This window comes from Rhinopithecus bieti, unplaced genomic scaffold, assembly GCF_001698545.2.
Source record: "Rhinopithecus bieti isolate Rb0 unplaced genomic scaffold, ASM169854v2 scaffold_32081, whole genome shotgun sequence".
Classification (NCBI taxonomy): domain Eukaryota; kingdom Metazoa; phylum Chordata; class Mammalia; order Primates; family Cercopithecidae; genus Rhinopithecus; species Rhinopithecus bieti.
In genome coordinates, this window is record NW_016814436.1 from 4664441 (window position 1) to 4684398 (window position 19958).

At 48.6% G+C, this 19958-nt stretch overlaps 1 protein-coding gene across 1 annotated transcript in view; it reads left to right on the forward strand.

Annotated features, from left to right (window-relative positions):
- The first annotated feature begins 2162 nt into the window (after positions 1 to 2162).
- CERK (ceramide kinase) overlaps positions 2163 to 19958 on the forward strand; it is a 41402-nt gene continuing 23606 nt past the window's right edge. Inside the window, exons 1-6 of the mRNA XM_017850759.1 lie at positions 2163 to 2256; positions 5387 to 5500; positions 6197 to 6319; positions 13996 to 14121; positions 16167 to 16230; positions 19771 to 19916. Coding sequence (XP_017706248.1) covers positions 2178 to 2256; positions 5387 to 5500; positions 6197 to 6319; positions 13996 to 14121; positions 16167 to 16230; positions 19771 to 19916 — 652 coding nt within the window. The 5' untranslated portion in view covers positions 2163 to 2177. The remainder of the gene's footprint in view (positions 2257 to 5386; positions 5501 to 6196; positions 6320 to 13995; positions 14122 to 16166; positions 16231 to 19770; positions 19917 to 19958) is intronic.

Below are 19958 nucleotides of genomic sequence, written 5' to 3' on the forward strand. Positions count from 1 at the left end.
CCTGAAGGAGGCAGAGCCTCCATCTCGAGCCCAGCCTTTTTTTGTTTTGTTTTGTTTTTGAGACGGAGTCTCGCTCTGTCGCCCAGGCTGGAGTGCAGTGGTGCGATCTCGGCTCACTGCAAGCTCTGCCTCCTGGATTCATGCCATTCTCCTGCCTCAGCCTCCCGAGTAGCTGGGACTACAAGTGCCCGCTGCCACGCCTGGCTAATTTTTTGTATATTTTTAGTAGAAACGGGGTTTCGCCGTGGTAGCCAGGATGGTCTCGATCTTCTGACCTCGTGATCTGCCCACCTCAGCCTCCCAAAGTGTTGGATTACAGGCATGAGCCACTCCGCCCAGCCGAGCCCAGCCTTTTTGACAAGAAAGGAAGCCATCATTTATCAGACATTTTGTGCTTGAAACTTTTCACCCTTTATCTTACTATAGTTTTTTTTTTTTTTTTTTTTTTTTTGAGACGGAGTCTCACTCTGTCGCCCGGGCTGTAGTGCAGTAGGCGGATCTCAGCTCACTGCAAGCTCTGCCTCCTGGGTTCAAGTGATTCTCCTGCCTCAGCCTCCCGAGCAGCTGGGACTACAGGCGCCCGCCACCACGCCCGGCTAGTTTTTGTTTTTGTGTTTTTTTTAGTAGAGACGGGGTTTCACTGTGTTAGCCAGGATGGTCTTGTGATCCACCTCGTGATCCACCCGTCTCGGCCTCCCAATTTACTACAGATTCTAAAACCCCTGTGGGGTTCATCATTCCACCCCCTTTACAGCCGTGCTCCAGGCTTAGCCGCTTACCCGCAGTAAGACAGCAGCCGCATGCAGGCCAAAGCCACGCCAAGTCCAGCCACTCGTCGCCGCCTGGGGAATGTGTTCCCACCCTGGCCGCACCACTTCAGGTCTCCTGAGTCAGCAAGGAAGCCCTTGTCCTGAGCCGTACCCGGTGCAGTTGACCCCCAAACAACATGGGAGTCAGTGCCCCAGCCCCGTGCAGTTGAAAACTTTTGACTCCCCAGCACTTAACTACTAACAGCCTACTGTTGACTGGATGCCTTGCGATAACATAAATAGCCGATGAACACATATTTCCTATGTGGCCTGAATTATATGCTGTATTATTACAATAAAGTAAGCTAGAGAAAAGAAAACGTGGTTAAGAAAACCCTAAGGAAGAGAAAATATGTTTACTCTCCGGCAAGTGGAAGTGGATCGTTACAAAGGTCTCCATCCTGGTGGTCTTCATGTTGAGTGGGCTGAGGAGGAAGAGAAGAGGAGGGATCGGTCATGCTGTCTCAGGGGTGGTGGAGGCAGACGAGATGGAGGAGGTGGAAGGGGAGGCAAGAGAGGCAGCTGAGCTCAGTGCCACTTTTATTGAAAAATCCAGCTGGGCGCGGTGGCTCATGCTTGTAATCCCAGCACTTTGGGAGGCCGAGGCGGGCGGATCACCTGAGATCAGAAGTTCGAGACCATCCTGGCCAACATGGTGAAACCCCCATCTCTACTGAGAGTACAAAAGTTAGCTGGGTGTGGTGGCAGGCTCCTATAATCCCAGCTACTCAGGAGGCTGAGGCAGGAGAATCGCTTGAAACCAGGAAGCGGAAGTTGCAGTGAGCCGAGATCACGCCACTGCACTCCAGCCTGGGCGACAAGAGCAAGACTCCGTCTCAAAAAAAAAAAAAAAAAGAGAAATGAAAACTCCCCACGTCAGTGGACCCTCGAAGGTTAAGCCCATGTTGTTCAGAGGTCAGCTATATTCTTTTTTTTTTTGTTTTCCTGAGACTGAGTCTCACTCTGTTGCCCAGGCCGGAATGCACTGGTGTAATCTCGGCTCACTGCAACCTCTGCCTCCTGGGTTCAAGCAAGTAATGCCTCAGGCTCCGAGCCTCCGGGGTAGCTGGGATTACGGGAACACACCACCATACCTGGCTAACTTTTGTATTTTTAGTAGAGATGGGGTTTCACCACGTTGGCCAGGCTGGTCTCGAACTCCTGACCTCAAGTGATCCGTCTGTCTCGGCCTCCCAAAGTGCTGGGATTACAGGCGTGAGCCACAGTGTCCACCCTGTGTTCTTATTCTTGACATTCCTCAAGCTGTGCAGACAAGATTGAATTTTATTCCTCTATTAACTTTCCTGTCCCTTTTTAGAGACAATAATTCCATTTATTAATCTGTGTAAAAGGAACGTGTGTAAACGAATGACCCCGCTGGCATCTGTTTCTTTTTCTCACACCAGAGGAGCAGGCACACCTTGCTGCAGGTCCAGTGTGGCAGAAGGTACCTGGACTCACCCCACAGTGTCCTTGGTTCAGTCTCTTGTCCTGTCCTGAACACTTGTAGTTATTCAGTCATACTCAAGTGGGATCATCATCACTCCACCTAGAGTGGCCACCCTCTCACAGCCGCTCGCCCTCTCCCTCCCAGCAGCCTCTGCCTCTTCCCAGCTCCTGCCCCTGCATCGCCTTCCTCCACCCACAGGGAATCCTCTGAACCCTGACCCTGACGTTGACACTGGCCCCGCCCCCGGGCCTGCGTCACTCCTTCCGGCAGGACCTGTGTGGACCACCTGGCCTCATGCTGGCACCCCTGGCACGGCATGGCCTGCAGCCTGGTCCGCATGGCAAGTCCCTTCCTGGGCTCTTGGAGTCTGTGGGACTGAATGTGCAAGGCTGAAAGTTAGTAACCTGTGGACTCAGGTGACTGTCCTGGAGTCACTCGTAACTTACTGTGCTATCTGTTGTGCAGTTTCCTAAACCAGTCCATCAGATGTTGGAGAACTGACCTGACTGCTGACTCTCAGACCATGGCTTGTTCCCACTGCCTGTCACCGCTTCTTATCAGACAGCCATGGTTGTGGTTATTCACAGGCACTAGCAGGTCCCGAAGCCTGTGCTCAGCGGTCCAGGAAGATCGCAGTGTGCATTGTCATATCCATAGGTGGTGAATTCCTGACTCACTGTCTGTGTCATTGAACCCTGCCCCGAGCGTGGCCCGTGCTGGGTCCCGGAGCTGCAGAGGCCTGGCATTAGCTCGGTCTCATAGGACGAGGATGCCATGGCGTCAGGTGCACTCACAGGGTTTCAGTGCCATGGTCACGTCCCTGCACGACTGGGGGGGCAAGGCCAGCACCTCAAGAAATAGGGGGTGGTTAAGGAGGCGAGCCGTGCCAGACGAGAAGAGCCACATTCGAAGGCTGGTGGCGGAGACAGGGAAGCTGATTCACGTGCGGGTGTCTGAGATGCCCTGAGATCCCGCGTGGCTGCCCTGTATGGACGCCAACCCGCAGAGCGGAGAGGGGCCTGGAGCATCAGGGGTCAGGGTTCTAAGGGAGAGGAGAATAAGAAATGGGTGGAAATTGTGTTCTAGAGTCACAGCCTCGAGGGCAAGATGGGAAGCCAGGGCCTGGTGTGGTAGTTCATGCCTGTAATCCCAGCACTTTGGGAGGCTGAGGTAGGCGGATCATCTGAGATCAGGAGTTCGAGACCAGCCTGGCTAACATGGCGAAACCCCGTCTCTACTAAAAATACAAAAATTAACAGGGCGTGGTGGTGGGCACCTGTAATCCCAGCTACTTGGGAGGCTGAGGAGGGAGAATCACTTGAACTAGGAGGTGGAGGTTGCAGTGAGCCGAGATTGTGCCACTGCATTCCAGCCTGGGCAGCAAGAGCAAAACTCCATCTCAAAAAAAAAAAAGGTGGGAGGCCAGGAGGGAGGCCCAGGTGGGGTGCACTGGAGGGTGGGGTCCCTAAGAGTCTCTCTGGACCCCACATTCTATACCCAGGAGCAGGATGCACACGGACACCTCCTGGGACCTTGAAACCTCCATTCTCCAGCCGGACTTCTTCCTCTGTAACCCTCTCCCCAGCAAGTCTGCTCCCCTGGGGCTGGCTTCACTTCAGAGGGAATCAGGAGGTCCCACTACTGACTTTTCAAGGGTTTCTGCCGTGGTCAAAGGCCCAGTTCAGTCACTACCCTCTTAGATTCCTAGAACTTAATTTCCATGGGCAGCAACTTTAAAAATGATGCAAAATTACTACAAATGTTACAGCATTCCTTTTTGCATTTAGCTACAGCAAAAATATAGTATTTTAGCTATATTGCAGGTTTTATAGCCAACCTAGGGAGCTAACCACAAATTATAACGTTCTTCTGTATAAAAATATATCATACATGCCTAATAGTAATTCCAGAATAAGCTTTTAGAAGCCAGCTTGCTCAAACTTGGCTTTGCTGTCTTCAATCCCATGCTCTCCTGGACAAGTTCTTTCAGGCCTTGGACTTCAGTTAGCCGTCACCTCCCATGGCTCTGCTCCCAGCCCAGAACTTTCTTTGATGTGCAGGCCTGTAATTGCAGCTGCCCACCAGATGAACATGCCCCAGGTGGCTTCGGTGGAATTGGCCCTTCCTGGTTCCCAGGGTGGAGCATGTCCGGTGCTGTCATCCCCTGGGTCCCTGGAAGTCCCCCCGCACTCCAGTCCCGCCACACTTGGGCGCGGCCTCACTTGCACGCTCCGTGGTTCCAGCTGTCCCGGGTCCTGCCACGTATCTCCCTCCCACTTGGATTTCCGAACCAGACACAGTCCTGCAGACAGAGGCCATGTCTTGAGCATGTTTCCCCAAATTTAAGATGGTAGCTGGCCCAGAATGGTCAGCATTTGCTGCTTGAATGGCTGAGCAAGTTGTGTGAAAAATCGCAGTCTCCATCTGGTGACTCGGCTGAATAAAACATCACGCCGTCTGGTAACATTGAGCTGCCCGCAGTTATTTAGCTCTGAGTTTAAAAGTGACCTGTAACCATCCTTTTTATTTTTTGATTTAAAAAAAATTTTTTTTTTTGAGACAGGAGTCTCGCTCTGTCGCCCAGAGCTGGAGTGCAGTGGTCTACATCTCAGCTCACTGCAAGCTCCGCCTCCCGGTTTACGCCATTCTCCTGCCTCAGCCTCCCGAGTAGCTGGGACTACAGGCGGCCCCACCACCTCGCCCGGCTTGAGTGGGTGGTCTAGCGGAGACGGGGGTGTTCACCGCTGTTAGCCAGCGATGCGCTCTCGAGTTTCCTGCACCTCGTGATCCACTGCCCTCGGCCTCCCAAAGTGCTGGGATTACAGCTTGAGCCAGCCCGCGCCCAGCGCAAAATTTTTTTTTTTTTAGTATTTGGAAATGGGGCCTTGCGCTGTTGCTGGGACTGGAGTGCAGTGGCACCATCACAGCTCACTGAACTCCTGAGCTCAAGCGATCCTCCCTCCTCAGCCTCCCAAAGTACTGGGATTACAGGTGCACACCACCATACCCAACCTGAATATCTAATGAGAATATTAAAGCAGAATATTCTCAGCTTCTTAGAGTTGGACTGATTTTACCTGTGTTGATTCTGTTGAATTTATTGACAGAAGGATGTGGTGTTTTACAGATGCCTGCTCTGTGCCTGTATCTGAGATCATCGCCGTTGAGGAAACAGACGTTCACGGGAAACATCACAGCAGTGGAAAATGGCAGAAAATGGAAAAGCCTTATGCTTTTACAGGTGAGAGAGCCTAAATGTCTTCTCCCAGTCTTCATTAATTCTATGTAGATTACACGAGAGGGAACTTTTTTGTTACGAGTTTAACAAGCTCAATGCGTTGGTTTATCTTTATGAAATCTTCCTATTATTTTTTTTCCCAAATGCTACCTTTGGTTAATGTTTTAGTTAATGGTCATTTTTCCCGTATTTTTATTTATTTATATTTTGAGATGGAGTTTCGCTCTTGTTGCCCAAGCTGAAGTGCAGTGGCGTGGTCTCGGCTCACTGCAATCTCCACTTCTTGGGTTCAAGCGATTCTCCTCCCTCAGCCTCCTGAGTAGCTGGAATTACAGGCGCCTACCACCAGACCTGGCTAATTTTTTGTATTTTAAGTAGAGACGGGGTTTCACCATGTTGGCCAGGCTGGTCTTGAACTCCTGACTCAGTTGATCTGCCCACCTCAGCCTCCCAAAGTGCTGGGATTACAGGTGTGAGTCATCACATCGGCCCTTTTCCCTTATGTGACTTAAAAGGTTTGAAAGATAGGATGTTTTTTCTAATATACCTTGGAAGTTACTAACTCATTAGACGGTAAGAGAACCCCTGGGGAATTTCAGTTAGGAACCTATAATTAGCTGCATTTGGTGCATATTCACTTGAGGTTTTGTCAGGGACGCTGCAAACCTTGCACTAATGAGCGTGTTTGCTTCTGTGCAGTTCACTGTGTAAAGAGAGCACGACGGCACCGCTGGAAGTGGGCGCAGGTGACTTTCTGGTGCCCAGAGGAGCAGCTGTGTCACTTGTGGCTGCAGACCCTGCGGGAGATGCTGGAGAAGCTGAGTACGTGTGTGTTTGGACTGAGAGGCAGGATGGCCGTGGTGGCACGTGCGTGCCTGATTGGGTGATCTTCCGGACGTGTCTCCCCCTTTCATGGCCATACTTCAGGTGGACATGATGAGTCAGGCTGACTTAATTTCTCATTAGCTGACGAGCCCAGTGAGTGCAAAGGGCATGGGCTCCACAGCCTGGAACCTGGCATAGAGTCCAGCCCCCTGCTCACTAGCCAAGAGGCCTGGGTGCGGGTCACTTACCCTTCTGAGCCTCAGTTCCTCTTTCTGGAAGTGAGGATGGTAATAGCTTTAACATTCGAGGTGAATGTGAGAATTAAACTGGACCCATGGGGGAATACAACTCATATCTGTCTGGGATGTGTCCATATCTTTTTTTTCTCTTTTCTTTTCTTTTTCAAGATGGAGTCTTACTCTGTTGCTTAGGCTGGAGTACAGTGGCGTGACCTCAGCTCGCTCCAACCTCCACCTCCTGGGTTCAAGTGATTCTTCTGCCTCAGCCTCCCGCATAGCTGGGACTACAGGCACGCGCCACCATGCCTGGCTAATTTTTGTAGTTTTAGTAAAGACGGGGTTTCGCCAAGTTGGCCAGGCTGGTCTTGAACTCCTGACCTCGAGTGATCTGCCCACCTTGGCCCCCCAGAGTGCTGGGATTATAGGCACGAGCTACCATGCCCAGCCAGGGATGTGTCCACATCTGAAATGTAGTAGGAGCCTGGAGCCTGGTGGGTTAGTTATTGCATGCTGAGTAACAAGACTTTGTCACCCTTAAAAAGTAGTAGGATGAGTAGAGACATAATCTGTACACCAAACCCCCATGACATGCACTTTACCTATATAACAAACCTGCACATGTACTCGTGAACTTAAAAGTTTAAAAAAAGGAACATATGGTTCACACACACACACACACACACGCAAAGTGGTAGGTGTTCATTCATTTTGTATTCATAACACTATTTCATGTTGTTTGCTTATAACCTTAATACACACTTTTTTTTGAGACAGGGTCTCGCTCTGTTGCCCAGGCTGGAGTGCAGTGGTATGATCTTAGCTCACTGCAACCTCCACCTTCCAGGCTCAAGTGATCCTCCCACCTCAGCCTCCTGAGTAGCTGGGACTACAGGTGTGTGCCACCACGCCTGGCTAATTTTTTTGTATTTTTTTGTAGAGACAGGGTTTTGCCGTATTGTTCCGTCTGATTACATACTCCTGGGCTCAAGCGATCTTCCCACCTCAGCCTCCCAAAGTGCTGGGATTACAGGTGTGAGGCACTGAGCCCAGCCAATACAGCCTATACTGAGTCTTGACAACTCAGTATAGGCTTCACCCGTAGAATAGAAATGGCATGTATTTAGGTTAGTTTTATGTATCTTTGAATGAATTTAGCATCTACATCAAGAAAGTGAATTTCAGTTTATTAAAAGGAGGCATTCCCATATATCCACTTCAGAGCAGCATCCTTGCTTGAAAGAACCCTCCTCTTGATTACAACTGGGGCGGGAGGACCTGTGTTTCCACACTTCCCTGTTTAATCCTGGAGGACTTGGCCTCCACCACCTGCTGTCGTGACAAGCGCATCCTGACCATCCTCACATCTCAAACCACCACAAGCCCCGTTCCTGTGCGTGTCGTTGCACACTAGGCTGTTCAGAAAAGCGCGTCCGTTTCTCCCGCCTTCCCCTCCTCTTTTTGTCTCTTGACTCCCCCCTTTCTGTCCGTCCTGCTTTCTCTTTCCCTTTCCTCCCATCAAACCTGTTTTCATAAGACTTTGGGTGATTGGATTCCAGACCTGATCCTACAGGTGCAGACTCCAAGAGAAAGTTCTCTGAACCCTGCTTTCCACTGGAGAATGTTCATTTTCATCTTTATAATTGTGCATTTGGTATAGTCTACTTGTATCTAAAAATTGTATATGATTTTATTGTTTCAGCTATTCTGCAGTTTTAACTTCTAACCCTGTTATCTGTTTCAGTGGGTTTTTTTCTTTGTTTTGTTTTTGTTTTTTTGAGACGTTCTCACTCCGTCTTCCAGGCTGGAGTGCAGTGGTGCAATCTCGGCTCACTGCAAACTCCTCCCGGGTTCAAGCAATTCTCCTGCCTGAGCCTCCTAAGTAGCTGAGATTATAGGCGCCCACTACCACACCTGGCTAATTTTTATATTTGTTGTAGAGATAGAGTTTCGCCACGTTGGCCGGGCTGGTTTCCAACCTCTGACCTCAAGTGATCCACCTACTTCGGCCTCCCAAAGTGCTGGAATTTCAGGCTGTTTTAGTGTTTGATTATCATGTCGCAGACACAGAGGATCTCACTCTGAGTGTGCGCTGGGTGAATTTTCTTGCTGAGCACACTTGTGTAACCAGCACCCAGATAAAGGAGCAGAATATTGCCAGCTCCAGGGTCCCCCACCGTGCCCCTGTGGTCATGACTCCCCAAAGGGGAACCACTGCCACAACTTCTAAACAACTAAGTTCATTGTTGTACTTGATAGAAATCAGATCATACGGTATGAACCCTTTTGTGCCTGGCTCTTGGCTCAACGTGACACTTGTGAAGTTTTCCACTCTGTTTTCCACCATGGTGGCGAGTGTTAGTACTGTTGTGTAAGTTTTCCACGCTGTTGCGTGGGGCTGCCGTTTGTTCATTCTCTAGGCTGTATGGTATTCCGTGATGTGAATGTTACGGCCATTTATTCACCCATGGTACTGCGGCTGGTCATCTGGACAGCTTCCTGATGCAGGCTGTCATGAACAGTAGCATTGTGAACATTCTAGAGCATGTCTTTTGCACCCATTTGCATTTCTCCTGGGTGCATACCTGGGAATGGAGTTGCTGGGTTGCATGAGTTTTTTGCATGTGTTGACTTCAGCAGACGCTGCCAGCCTGCATTCCACCCTCAGGGTGCGGGAGTTCTGGTTGCCCCACATCTTAGCCACACCTTTACATCTTAGCTGTGGTGGGGAGTGTTAGTAGTCTTGCACTGTGGTTGTAGTTTGCATTCCCTAATGGTTGATTAGAAACACATTCATTTGTTCATGGGCCATTCGGATATCCCTTTTTGTGAGGTTCTGTTCAAGTCTTTTGTGCATTTTTCCGTTTGGTTGTATCTTTTTCTTTCTTTCTTTTTTCTTTTTTTTTAGACAGAGTCTTGCTTTGTTGCCCAGGCTGGAGTGCAGTTGTGCGATCCTGGCTCACTGCAACCTCTGCCTCCTGGGTTCAAGCGATCCTCAGCCTCCTGAGTAGCTGGGACTACAGGCCACAGGCGTGCACCACCACGCCTGGCTAGTTTTTTGTATTTTTTAGTAGAGACGGGGTTTCACCATGTTGGCCAGGCTGGTCTTGAACTCCTGGCCTCAAGTGATCCACTTGCCTTGGCCTCCCAAAGTGCTGGGATTATAGGCGTGAACCACTATGCCTGGCTGGTTGTATCTTTGTCTTAATGATGTATAGAAACTGTTTACATATTGTGGATCTGAATCTTTTATTGAATTTATGAATTACATAAATTTATGTAATTCATAAGAATTACCCATTCTGTAACTTGCCTTTCAATCTCGTTTTTTTTTTTTTTTTTTTTTTTTTTTTTTTTTTTTTTTTAAGAAATAGAGTCTTGGCTGGGTATGGTGGCTCACGCCTGTAATCCTAGCACTTTGGGAGGCTGCAGCGGGTGGATCACCTGAGGTCAAGAGTTCAGGACCAGCCTGGCCAACATGATGAAACCCCATTTCTACTAAAAATACAAAACTGAGCCAGGCACACGCCTGCCATCCCAGCCACTCCAGAGGCTGAAGCAGGAGAATCACTTGAACCCTGGGGGCAGAGGTTGCAGTGAGCTGAGATCATGCCACTTCCCTCCAGCCAGGGTGAAAGAGCAAACGTCTGTCTCAAAAGAAAAAAAAAAAAAGGGAGATGAGGTCTTGTTCTGTCACCCAGGCCAGAGTGCAATGGCATGATCACGGTTCACTGCAGCTTTGAACTCCTGAACTCAAGCAATGCTTCTGCCTCAGCCTCCCAAGTAGCTGGGACTACAGGCACACGTCACCATGCCTGGCTAATTTTTTGAAAGTGTTTTCATAGATCTGGGGTCTTGCTGTGTTGCCAGGCTGGTCTCAAACTCCTAGGTTCAAGGAGTCTTCCCACCTCAGCCTCCCAAAGCATTGACATTACCAGGGTGAGCTACTATGCTCGGCCTATTTGTATGATTTCAAAAACTTTCTGGTAAGCTTGTGTCCTACTGAAGACATCTTTGTCTACTCCAAAGTCATGAAAACGTTGTATTCTCCGAGCTGTATTGTTTTCCGCTTCACATTTAGATCTACATAACCCATTTGGAATTCATCTTTCTGTACAGTGTGAGGTGAGCAGTCAAGGTTCATTTTCCTCTTCCTTTTTATGTATTCATTTTTTCAAGACAGGGTCTCACTCCGTCACCCAGGCTAGAGTGCAGCCGTGCGATCATAGCTCACTCTGGCCTTGAAATACTGGGCTCAAGCGATCCTCCTGCCTCAGCCTCCCAAGTAGCTGGGACTACAGGCACGAACCACTGTGCCCAACCTAGTATTTTCATTAAATATATACATCTGCTTGACCCTGTAGCATTTATGGGAAAGTCTCCTTTTTCCCTACTGCATTGGTTTTTTTTTTTTTATTGTTTGTGTATAGAAATGTGATTGAATTGTGTATTTCACCTTGCATTCAATGACCTTGCAAAGTTCACTTATGGGTGCTAATAGTTTGACGATTATTTTAAATTTTTGTCAAACACAATCATGTCAGCTGTGCATAATAACAGTTCTGTTTCTTCCATTTTAATTCTTCTCTCTTTTATTTCTTTTCCTTACGTTTTTGCCCTGGCTTGGACCAACACAGGGGTGCTAGCAGCATCCTTGTCTCAGTTCTGATCTCAGGGGAAGGGTTTTAGTGCTTCACCATTAAGAATGATGTTTCTTAGGTTTTTAATAGATTTTAAAAATCAGATTAAGACAGAATTTCCTTTTAATCCAACTTTTCTGAGAGTTTTGTTTTTTTTAAGTGGAGAATAGGTATTTAATTTGATAAATGTCTTTTCTGCATCAATTGAGATGATTGTATGACTTTCTTCCAGTTAATTTGTTGAGTTATATTAATTTCTCATTATTGCATTCCTGGAGTAAACAAACCTCTCTTGGTTGTGATATAGTACTCTGTTGATGTATCACTGGATTTGACTTGTGGATATTGTGTTTAGTTTCTTCTGCACGTAGGTTCAGGGGAGGGATGTCTGAATGTGAGCCCCCTTCTGATAACATCCTTGTCTGGTTTTGTTCCCAAGGCCACAGTGGCCCCATACAAAGAGTTCATATATGTTTGTTCTTTTCTGTTCTCTGGAATAGTTCCTATAATCTTGAGTCTATTTTTTCCTTAAATGTTTGGAAGAATTCAGTTGTGAAATCATCGGGGTGTGGAGTTTTCTTCATGGGAAGTTGTCATTAATAGCTTCGGTGTCTTTATTAGCTGTCAGACTATTCAGATTTTCTCTTTCTTCTGGTATTTCTGACAAATTTTGCTTTTTGAGAAGTTTAACCATTTCATCCAAATTCGTGAGTTTATTGACATGAACTTAGTAGTAAATTCTTTCATTTTCTTTGTAATATTGGTAGAATCTGGAGTGATGTCTCACTCTGTAACCCAGGCTGGAATGCAATGTCACGACCATAGCTCACTGCAGCCTCAACCTCCCAGGGTCAAGTGATTTTCCCACCTCAGCCTCCAGAGTAGCTAGAACTACAAGTGCACACCACCACACCCAGCTAATTTATTTATTTATTTATTTATATTATTATTATTATTTTTTGACTTGGAGTCTCACTCACTCTGTCACCCAGACTGGAGTGCAATGGCGTAATCTTGGCTCACTGCACCCTCCACTTCCTGGGTTCAAGTGATTCTCCTGCTTCAGCCTCCTGAGCAGCTGGGATTATAGGCGCTTGCCACCATTTCTGGCTAATTTTTGTATTATTAGTAGAGACAGGGTTTTACCATGTTGCCCAGGCCGGTCTCAAACTCTAGAACTCAAGTGGTCCGCCTACCTCACCCTTCCAAAGTGCTGGGATTAGAGGCGTGAGCCACTGAGCCTGGCCTAATTTTTTTGATTGTTTGTCGAGACAGGATCTCACTGTATTGCCCTGGCTGGTCTTGAACTCCTGTGCTCATATGATCCTCCTGCCTTGGCCTCCCAAAATGCTGGGATTACAGGCGTCAGCCACTGTGCCTGGCCAGAATCCTGAGTGTCAGTCGGTGACTTCTGAAAGACACAAAGCTTTGTAACTCGAACCCGTCCAGGCCTCTGTCCCGCCAGAAGTGTTCTCATGCTGTTTCCCAGTCAGGTAGGGAGCCCAGGCTGGTGTCGCCTTGTGGTTGTGATTGTGGTTGCTTTGCCTTCTCTCGAACTTCACGTGCGTGGGACTGTGTGACGTGTGCTCCGGGGTGGAAGGCTTCAGTCTCTCTGCGTACTGTTTTCACATTGAGTCATGTTGGTCGCGCCCCAGTAGTTTGCTTATTTCATGACTGAAAGATGTTCCATGAATGTGTGGACTGTATCTCGTTGATCTTTTCTTCAGGTGATGGGCGTTTGGGCTGTTCCCACTGCTTGGCTGTTGTGTAGAGTGCTGTGATGAACATTTGTGTCTGGGTTTTTTTGTTTTGTTTTATTTTGTTTTTTTTGAGACAGAGTCTCGCTCTGTCACCCAGGCTGGAGTGCAGTGGCATGATCTCAGCTCACTGCCAGCTCCGCCTCCCAGGTTCATGCCATTCTCCTGCCTTAGCCTCCCAAGTAGCTGGGACTACAGGTGCCCGCCACCACGCCCGGCTAAATTTTTGGATTTCTTTTTAGTAGAGATGGGGTTTCACCATGTTAGCCAGGATGATCTTGATCTCCTGACCTCGTGACCCGCCCGCGTCGGCCTCCCAAAGTGCTGGGATTACAGGCGTGAGCCACCGCACCTGGCCCTGTATCTGGGTTTTTGTATGGACTTAGGTTTTCAGTTTTCTTGGGCGGATACTGTCTTGTTGCTTGTATTGATTTGTTAGTTAAATGTGTTCTTTTAAGTAGCAGAGTTACATGAACCCACCAAAACAGAAATGTGGGTTCTGAGAAATGTGGGGGTGACTGAGGAAACCCAAGCATGGGAGTTTGATGAGGTCCCTGGAGAGACGGAAATGAGGTCATTGGCTTCTGTCTTTCCATCTCCACGAGCATCTCCCTGTGTGGCTTCTTCTTTCCATGCCCGCCTGTCCGCTTCTCCTCAGACTCTTCCCGACATCTCCTTCCTTCTTCCTGCTGTCCGCACACTCGCCTCCTTCACCTGCAGAAGAACGAGGCTGCCACCCCCAGCATGTACACCCGACAGCACCCTTCAGAGCAGGGAGAGTCCTTCTCAGTCGGAATTCTGAGTTCGTGGGCCTTTCATGGTGTCCGACACAGCCTTTGCCCAGTTGGACAAGCTGTTAATTCTCCTGTTTCACAGATCAGGAAACTCTTTGTCGTCGTTCTTTCACATTTAAAAATACTTTCCTGCGGATAATACTAAGCAGAACCCTAAAACCCCCCTGGTTTGATTTTGTCCAGTAGCAGAGCTCTTCATTTTGATCTTGTGATTTTCATTGCTGTTTACATGTTGTTGTCTTGCAGCATCCAGACCAAAGCATTTACTGGTATTTATCAACCCGTTTGGAGGAAAAGGTCAAGGCAAGCGGATATATGAAAGAAAAGTGGCACCACTGTTCACCTTAGCCTCCATCACAACTGACATCATCGGTAAGGTACAAATTCTGTGTTAACTATGTAGAAGTAAGTTTGAAAAATGATTCAAGTATAGTCACTAGAAAAGTTTGTTTTTTCTAGACGGTGTCTCACTGTGTTGCCCAAGCTGGAGTGCAGTGGAGCAATCGTGGCTCACTGTAACCTCAGCCTCCCTGGCTCAGACAGTCCTCCTGCTTCAGCCTCCCAAGTAGCTGGGACCACACCATGTGCCAGCATGCCTGGCTAATTTTTGTATTTTTTGTACAGGTGGGGTTTTGCCATATTGCTCAGGCTGATCTCGAACCCCTGGGCTCAAGCGGTCTTACCCACCTCAGCCTCCCAAAGTGCTGGGATTATAGGCATGAGCCACTGTGCCCCAGCCCAAGATTTTTATCCTGTAAGATTATTTTAAACAAAATAGAACTTTTTTTTTACATACCAGAATGGGAAGAATGCAAAGTAAATAACTTAGTATTTTCCAGCCAAGTCTCGGTGTAGAAGGCATCAAGAAAAACACTGAGACGATAAAAGGGCAACAAGTATAGTCAGAAAATTATCAAAAGAGGAGACGCAAAGGATTAATAAGTCTTAGAAATAATCTCACCAATAAATGACATTCAGACGAGATCGGGCGCGTTCAGGGTGGTATGGCCATAGACATAAATGACATTCAGAATGCATAATACAGTAGCACAGTGCAAGTGCTGGATGTGGAAAGGCGGGGAGAGACCGTGTTTTGTGAAACGATGTTAAAAAGTCCCTTGGTAATGTGGGTTGAGAGCCTGAAAAATGAGAGCATTTTTGCCCAGTATTTTATGTTTTCTAAATCTCTCCTAGGACACAGTCAAGTTCACAGAGATGGATGCACACAACAGCCCATTGCACTCTTTGTATTATAGCAAAGCGTTGGAAACAACTTATTCATTTTATTTTGTTTTAGATGGAATCTCACTCTGTTGCCCAGGCTGGACAGGCTAGAGTGCAGTGCCATGATCTCGGCTCACTGCAACCTCCACCTCCCAGGTTGAAGCAATTCTCCTGCCTCAGCTTCCCGAGTAGCTGGGATTACAGGCATGCGCCACCACACCCGGCTAATTTTTTTCATTTTTAGTAGTGATGGGGTTTCACCGTGTTAGCCAGGATGGTCTCAATCTCCTGACCTCGTGATCCGCCCGCCTCAGTCTCCCCAAGTGCTGGGATGACAGGCATGAGCCACTGTGCCTGGCAATGTAGCGTTTCTAAAGGGTCTTTACAAGGGATTTTTTTTTTTTTTTTTTTTGGGATGGAGTCTCACTGTGTCGCCCAGGCTGGAAAGCAGTGGCGCGGTCTCGACTCACTGCAAGCTCTGCCTCCCAGGTTCACGCCATTCTCCTGCCTCAGCCTCTCGAGTAGCTGGGACTACAGGCGGCCGCCACCACACCCGGCTAATTTTTTTTGTATTTTTAGTAGAGACGGGGTTTCACCTTGTTAGCCAGGATGGTCTCGATCTCCTGACCTCGTGATCCGCCCGTCTCGGCCTCGCAAAGTGCTAGGATGACAGGCTTGAGTCACCATGCACGGCCTACAAGGGATTTTTAATGATAGCAAGGTGATTGGGATATAACAGGAAAACAAGGGTACAAAACTGTGTGTGCAGTAGAATCGCAATAGAAGTTTACATCGGGTATAGAGACTAACATCTTACTACATTTTGGTATAGAGTACAATTTTGAAAGTTGTAAAATAAGGAACTAGTATAATAAGGAAACTTGAATAATAAGGAAAAATTATAAAACAGATGTAATCTCTTTAAAAGAAATTATTATTTGCCAGCAATTAAATGCCAGGAATGTTGCATCTCATCCGGCAGACTGTGGCCCAAGAGAGGGCCATATTCGTGTTCCCTGAGGTCAGCTTGATCCTGTCCCATAAGAGCCACGTAGGATTGAAGAAGGAATTTTATCTGGGACACCCACCTGAAGGTGTTACAGGAACTCATTTTAAAAGAATGGATGATTTGCCTTTTACAAGAGGACTCCCACATGTGAATATAAACTGCGTGATGTAATTTTTCCCCACAGTTACTGAACATGCTAATCAAGCCAAGGAGACACTGTATGAGATTAACATAGATAAATACGATGGGTGAGTAAGTCGTCTTGTCTTTCATCGGGATTGAGTCCATTGTTAATGAAAAAGGTTCTGCCCACCTCTCTTAGTTTTGAGAGCTCCCTTTCCTAAATCTGCGCCCCACCCCCATCCCTACGCCCACAACCAATTGTAAAAGTAAACATGCTTCTTACAGAAAGGCCAGAAAGAAAAGGCAGCAAAGTGCAGAGTCACACGCTCCTTCCTCCCTGGCTGGGCTGGGCGAGAATGGTTGTTTGCTGGTTCTGTTTCCGTTCAGTCTTTCACAAGACGTGCTTATGCGGCGCTGTGTAGACAAGAGAAGCCAGTCAACAAAGCACGTTATCAAGAAAGTTTAGATGCTGTCGTTTTTACAGTTTGGGATTCTTCTTTTCCCCAAAAGTCCCAAACATTTCCCAGAGGTACTATTTTTAATGCCCATATCATGGCCCATTATGTGGGCATGCCATATTTATTTAGCCTCTCACTTGTAGATGTTTAGGCTCTTTCCAATTTTTGCTCTTAGAATAGGATAGCATTCTTGTACATAAATCTCTCTGCATACATCTACATTTTTAAAGGTAAATTCCTAGAAATGAAATTAGTCATAGGAGATTAACATTTTAAAATCTCTGCTGTGTACTGCCATATTGCTTTCGAAAGAGATTCTATTAACTTCATTCTTTTTTTTTTTTTTTTTTTTTTTTTCTTTTTTGAGGCGGAGTTTCGCTCTTGTTGCCCAGGCTGGAGTGCAGTGGTGTGACCTCGGCTCGCTGCAGCTTCCACCTCCCAAGTTCAAACGATTCTCCTGCCTCAACCTCCAGAGTAGCGGGGATTACAGGCGCCCACCACCATTCCCAGCTAATTTTTGTGTTTTTAGTGGAGACAGGATTTCGCCCTGTTGGCCAGGCTGGTCTCAAACTTCTGACCTCAGGGGATCCACCCGACCTGCCTCGGCCTCCCAAAGTGCTGGGATGACAGGCACGAGCCACCGTGCCCGGCCAGCTTACATTCTGTCTTATAGTACATTATTTACTATCTTTGTCAACATGTTTGGTATTATCAGTATAAAATTTCTCTGCTAATTTGACATGTGCAAGTCTCTAATCTTTTCAGGAATGTGTTTATTGTCTAGCTGGCTTCTTGGAATTGATTTTTATGTCTTTGGCCCATTTTCTTGTGTTGGCCATAATTTTAGTCATTTGTTCTTTTATGCAACAAATATTAGGCATTTCATATGTACATTCATATTTTTGCAAATATTTTGGCTAGTTTTGAAACTGTCTTTTAATTTTGCTTATGGCATTAATTCTTGCCAGTAGAAGTTTTCAAATTCATGTATTCAAGTCTGTCCAGCTCTTTTTATGCTGTTCTTTACGCTTAAAATTGCACTCTTCCTCTTGAGTCGAGCTCTTCCCCTGCGGTTAACGGCCTTGTCATTGGTTGGCTTCTTGTTTTCTTCTCTCTGTTCCATCTGGAATCTGTGAGCAATGTGTTATCGATTGCAGCGAGTATTTATTGAAATCATTATTCATTCCACAAACATTATCGGGTGTCCGCCAGGTCCCAGCACTCTGCTGGTGCTGAGGTTAGAAAGGGAAATGAAAGGAGCCCCTGCCCCCAGGTGCTGACAGGGATACCCCTTTGCCCCACTCCTGATACGGGAGTGTTCTGTTCATGAGCTCCAGGAAGCAGGCGGCTCTACCACACACGTCTCCCCAACTCCACCCGACAGCGGCTCCTCCATGCACTTCCCCCGGACCAACTCCACCCGACAATGGCTCCTCTAAGCACGTCCCCCCACCCACTCCACCTGACGGCAGCTACTCCACGCACCTCCCCCCACCCACTCCACCCGACAGCAGCTCCTCCACGCACTTCCCCCCCAACCAACTCTGCCGATGGCAGCTCCTCCACACACCTCCCCCCAACTCCACCCGACAGCAGCTTGGCAGGAAGACAGTCGTCTTTACTTTTCAGCAGAGATGGGGCTGGTACCTTATTGAACCCACCCTAGCCAAGGGATCAGCCAGTCATGCCGTGGGCCTCGCCACCTGAGGGCACGCCTCCTCCCTAAACCCAGGGACATGCCCTGCAGGAGGCCGGGAGGCCTGGCCGGTGAGGGCTGCTCTTCCTGCGGCTGAGCTGCCTGTCTGAGTGATCTGTGAACGCACAGGGGCTACACTGCATCTTCAAGGATGCCCTGTCCTCGAAACCACAGCCCCACTGGGAAGGCAGCCCCAGCGCAAGGTGTAGGCTACGGGGAAGGGCAAGGAGCCTTCCCACAGGAGCGGGGCCCGAAGCAGGTGGCCTGCGTGGTGGGTGGTGGGCAGAGATCCCAGCCCTAGAGACTGGGCACGCCCGCACAGCCAGACCCACTGGGGAATGGGCAGGCACCTTGATGCTGTCATGTTTGAGGGAGGACTCTCAGGCTGCACCCCCAGTCGACTCACGCTGTTCGTCTACGGGCAGCCCTTCCACATGCAACCCTCTCTTCCCGGGTGGTGGGAGCTCTTAGGTTGCTGTAGGCTACGGAGATGTCCAGGAAACCTGAGCCCTGTCCTCTGCCTTCCCTCTGGGCTGCAGTGACATGTCTGTCTCCATGCCGGCACCTCTCATTCTGCCGCCTCGATGTTGGTTCCCTGTGGGTCACCCTCAGCATAGGACAGCACACCCTAAAACCTGCACCTCTTATTCTGCCGCCTCGGTGTTGGTTCCCTGTGGGTCACCCTCAGCATAGGACAGCACACCCTAAAACCTGCACCTCTTATTCTGCCACCTCGGTGTTGGTTTCCTGTGGGTCACCCTCAGCATAGGACAGCACACCCTAAAACCTGCACCTCTCTTTCTGCCATCTCAGTGTTGGTTCCATGAGGGTCACCCCCAGCATAGGACATCATGCCCTAAGACCAACCCATCCTTTCTCCCTTCAGCACTGCCCCCTTTCTCCATCTCCTCTCCTTAGGTTGTCTCATGACCCAATTTGTCCAGCATTTATTCTGTCCCCTCTGCTCTTGCCTTGGGTCCTCAAGACCACCCACACGGCTGGTGATTTGCTGCCTGAGCTAGAGTCGTGCTCTCGGCTGAGATTTCTGACAGGACACAGCAAGGCTGCACAGCGGGCTCAGCAAAGGAGAAACGTCTCCGTGCAGGTTGCTGTGCCTCTCCTGCAGCGCGGGTCGCCTGGAGTGTACCCTCTCTGCTCCCACAAATGCAGCAGCACAGGCCTGCGGTTCCTGCCCCTCAGACTTGAGTCCTGAGACCCACAGTGCAGTGTTTTTGATGCGGTACAGGCATTCTCTGCCTGGCAACCTGAATTCCAGACTCACAGAAGGAAAGCCAGTATTTGCCATAAATCTTGTTATTTGTACATGTGGTCTAGGCCAACTGGTACGGAGGCATGACCTTATCACTTAGGGACATTTCAGGAGCCACGGTCCCAGACATCTGCCAAGGGCCAGGTGCGCAGGCTGCCCCTCCTGAAGCTGGATGCCCGGGCCTGCTGTGCTCAGAGGGCCGCACCTGCAGGAGCCCTGACCAGCTGTGTTCCTCCTGCAGCATCGTCTGTGTCGGCGGAGACGGCATGTTCAGCGAGGTGCTGCACGGTCTGATTGGGAGGACACAGAGGAGCGCCGGGGTCGACCAGAACCACCCCCGGGCTGTGCTGGTCCCCAGCAGCCTCCGGATCGGAATCATCCCTGCGGGTATGGAGCTGGCCTGCGTTCTCTGTTCTCTTCATTCCCGTC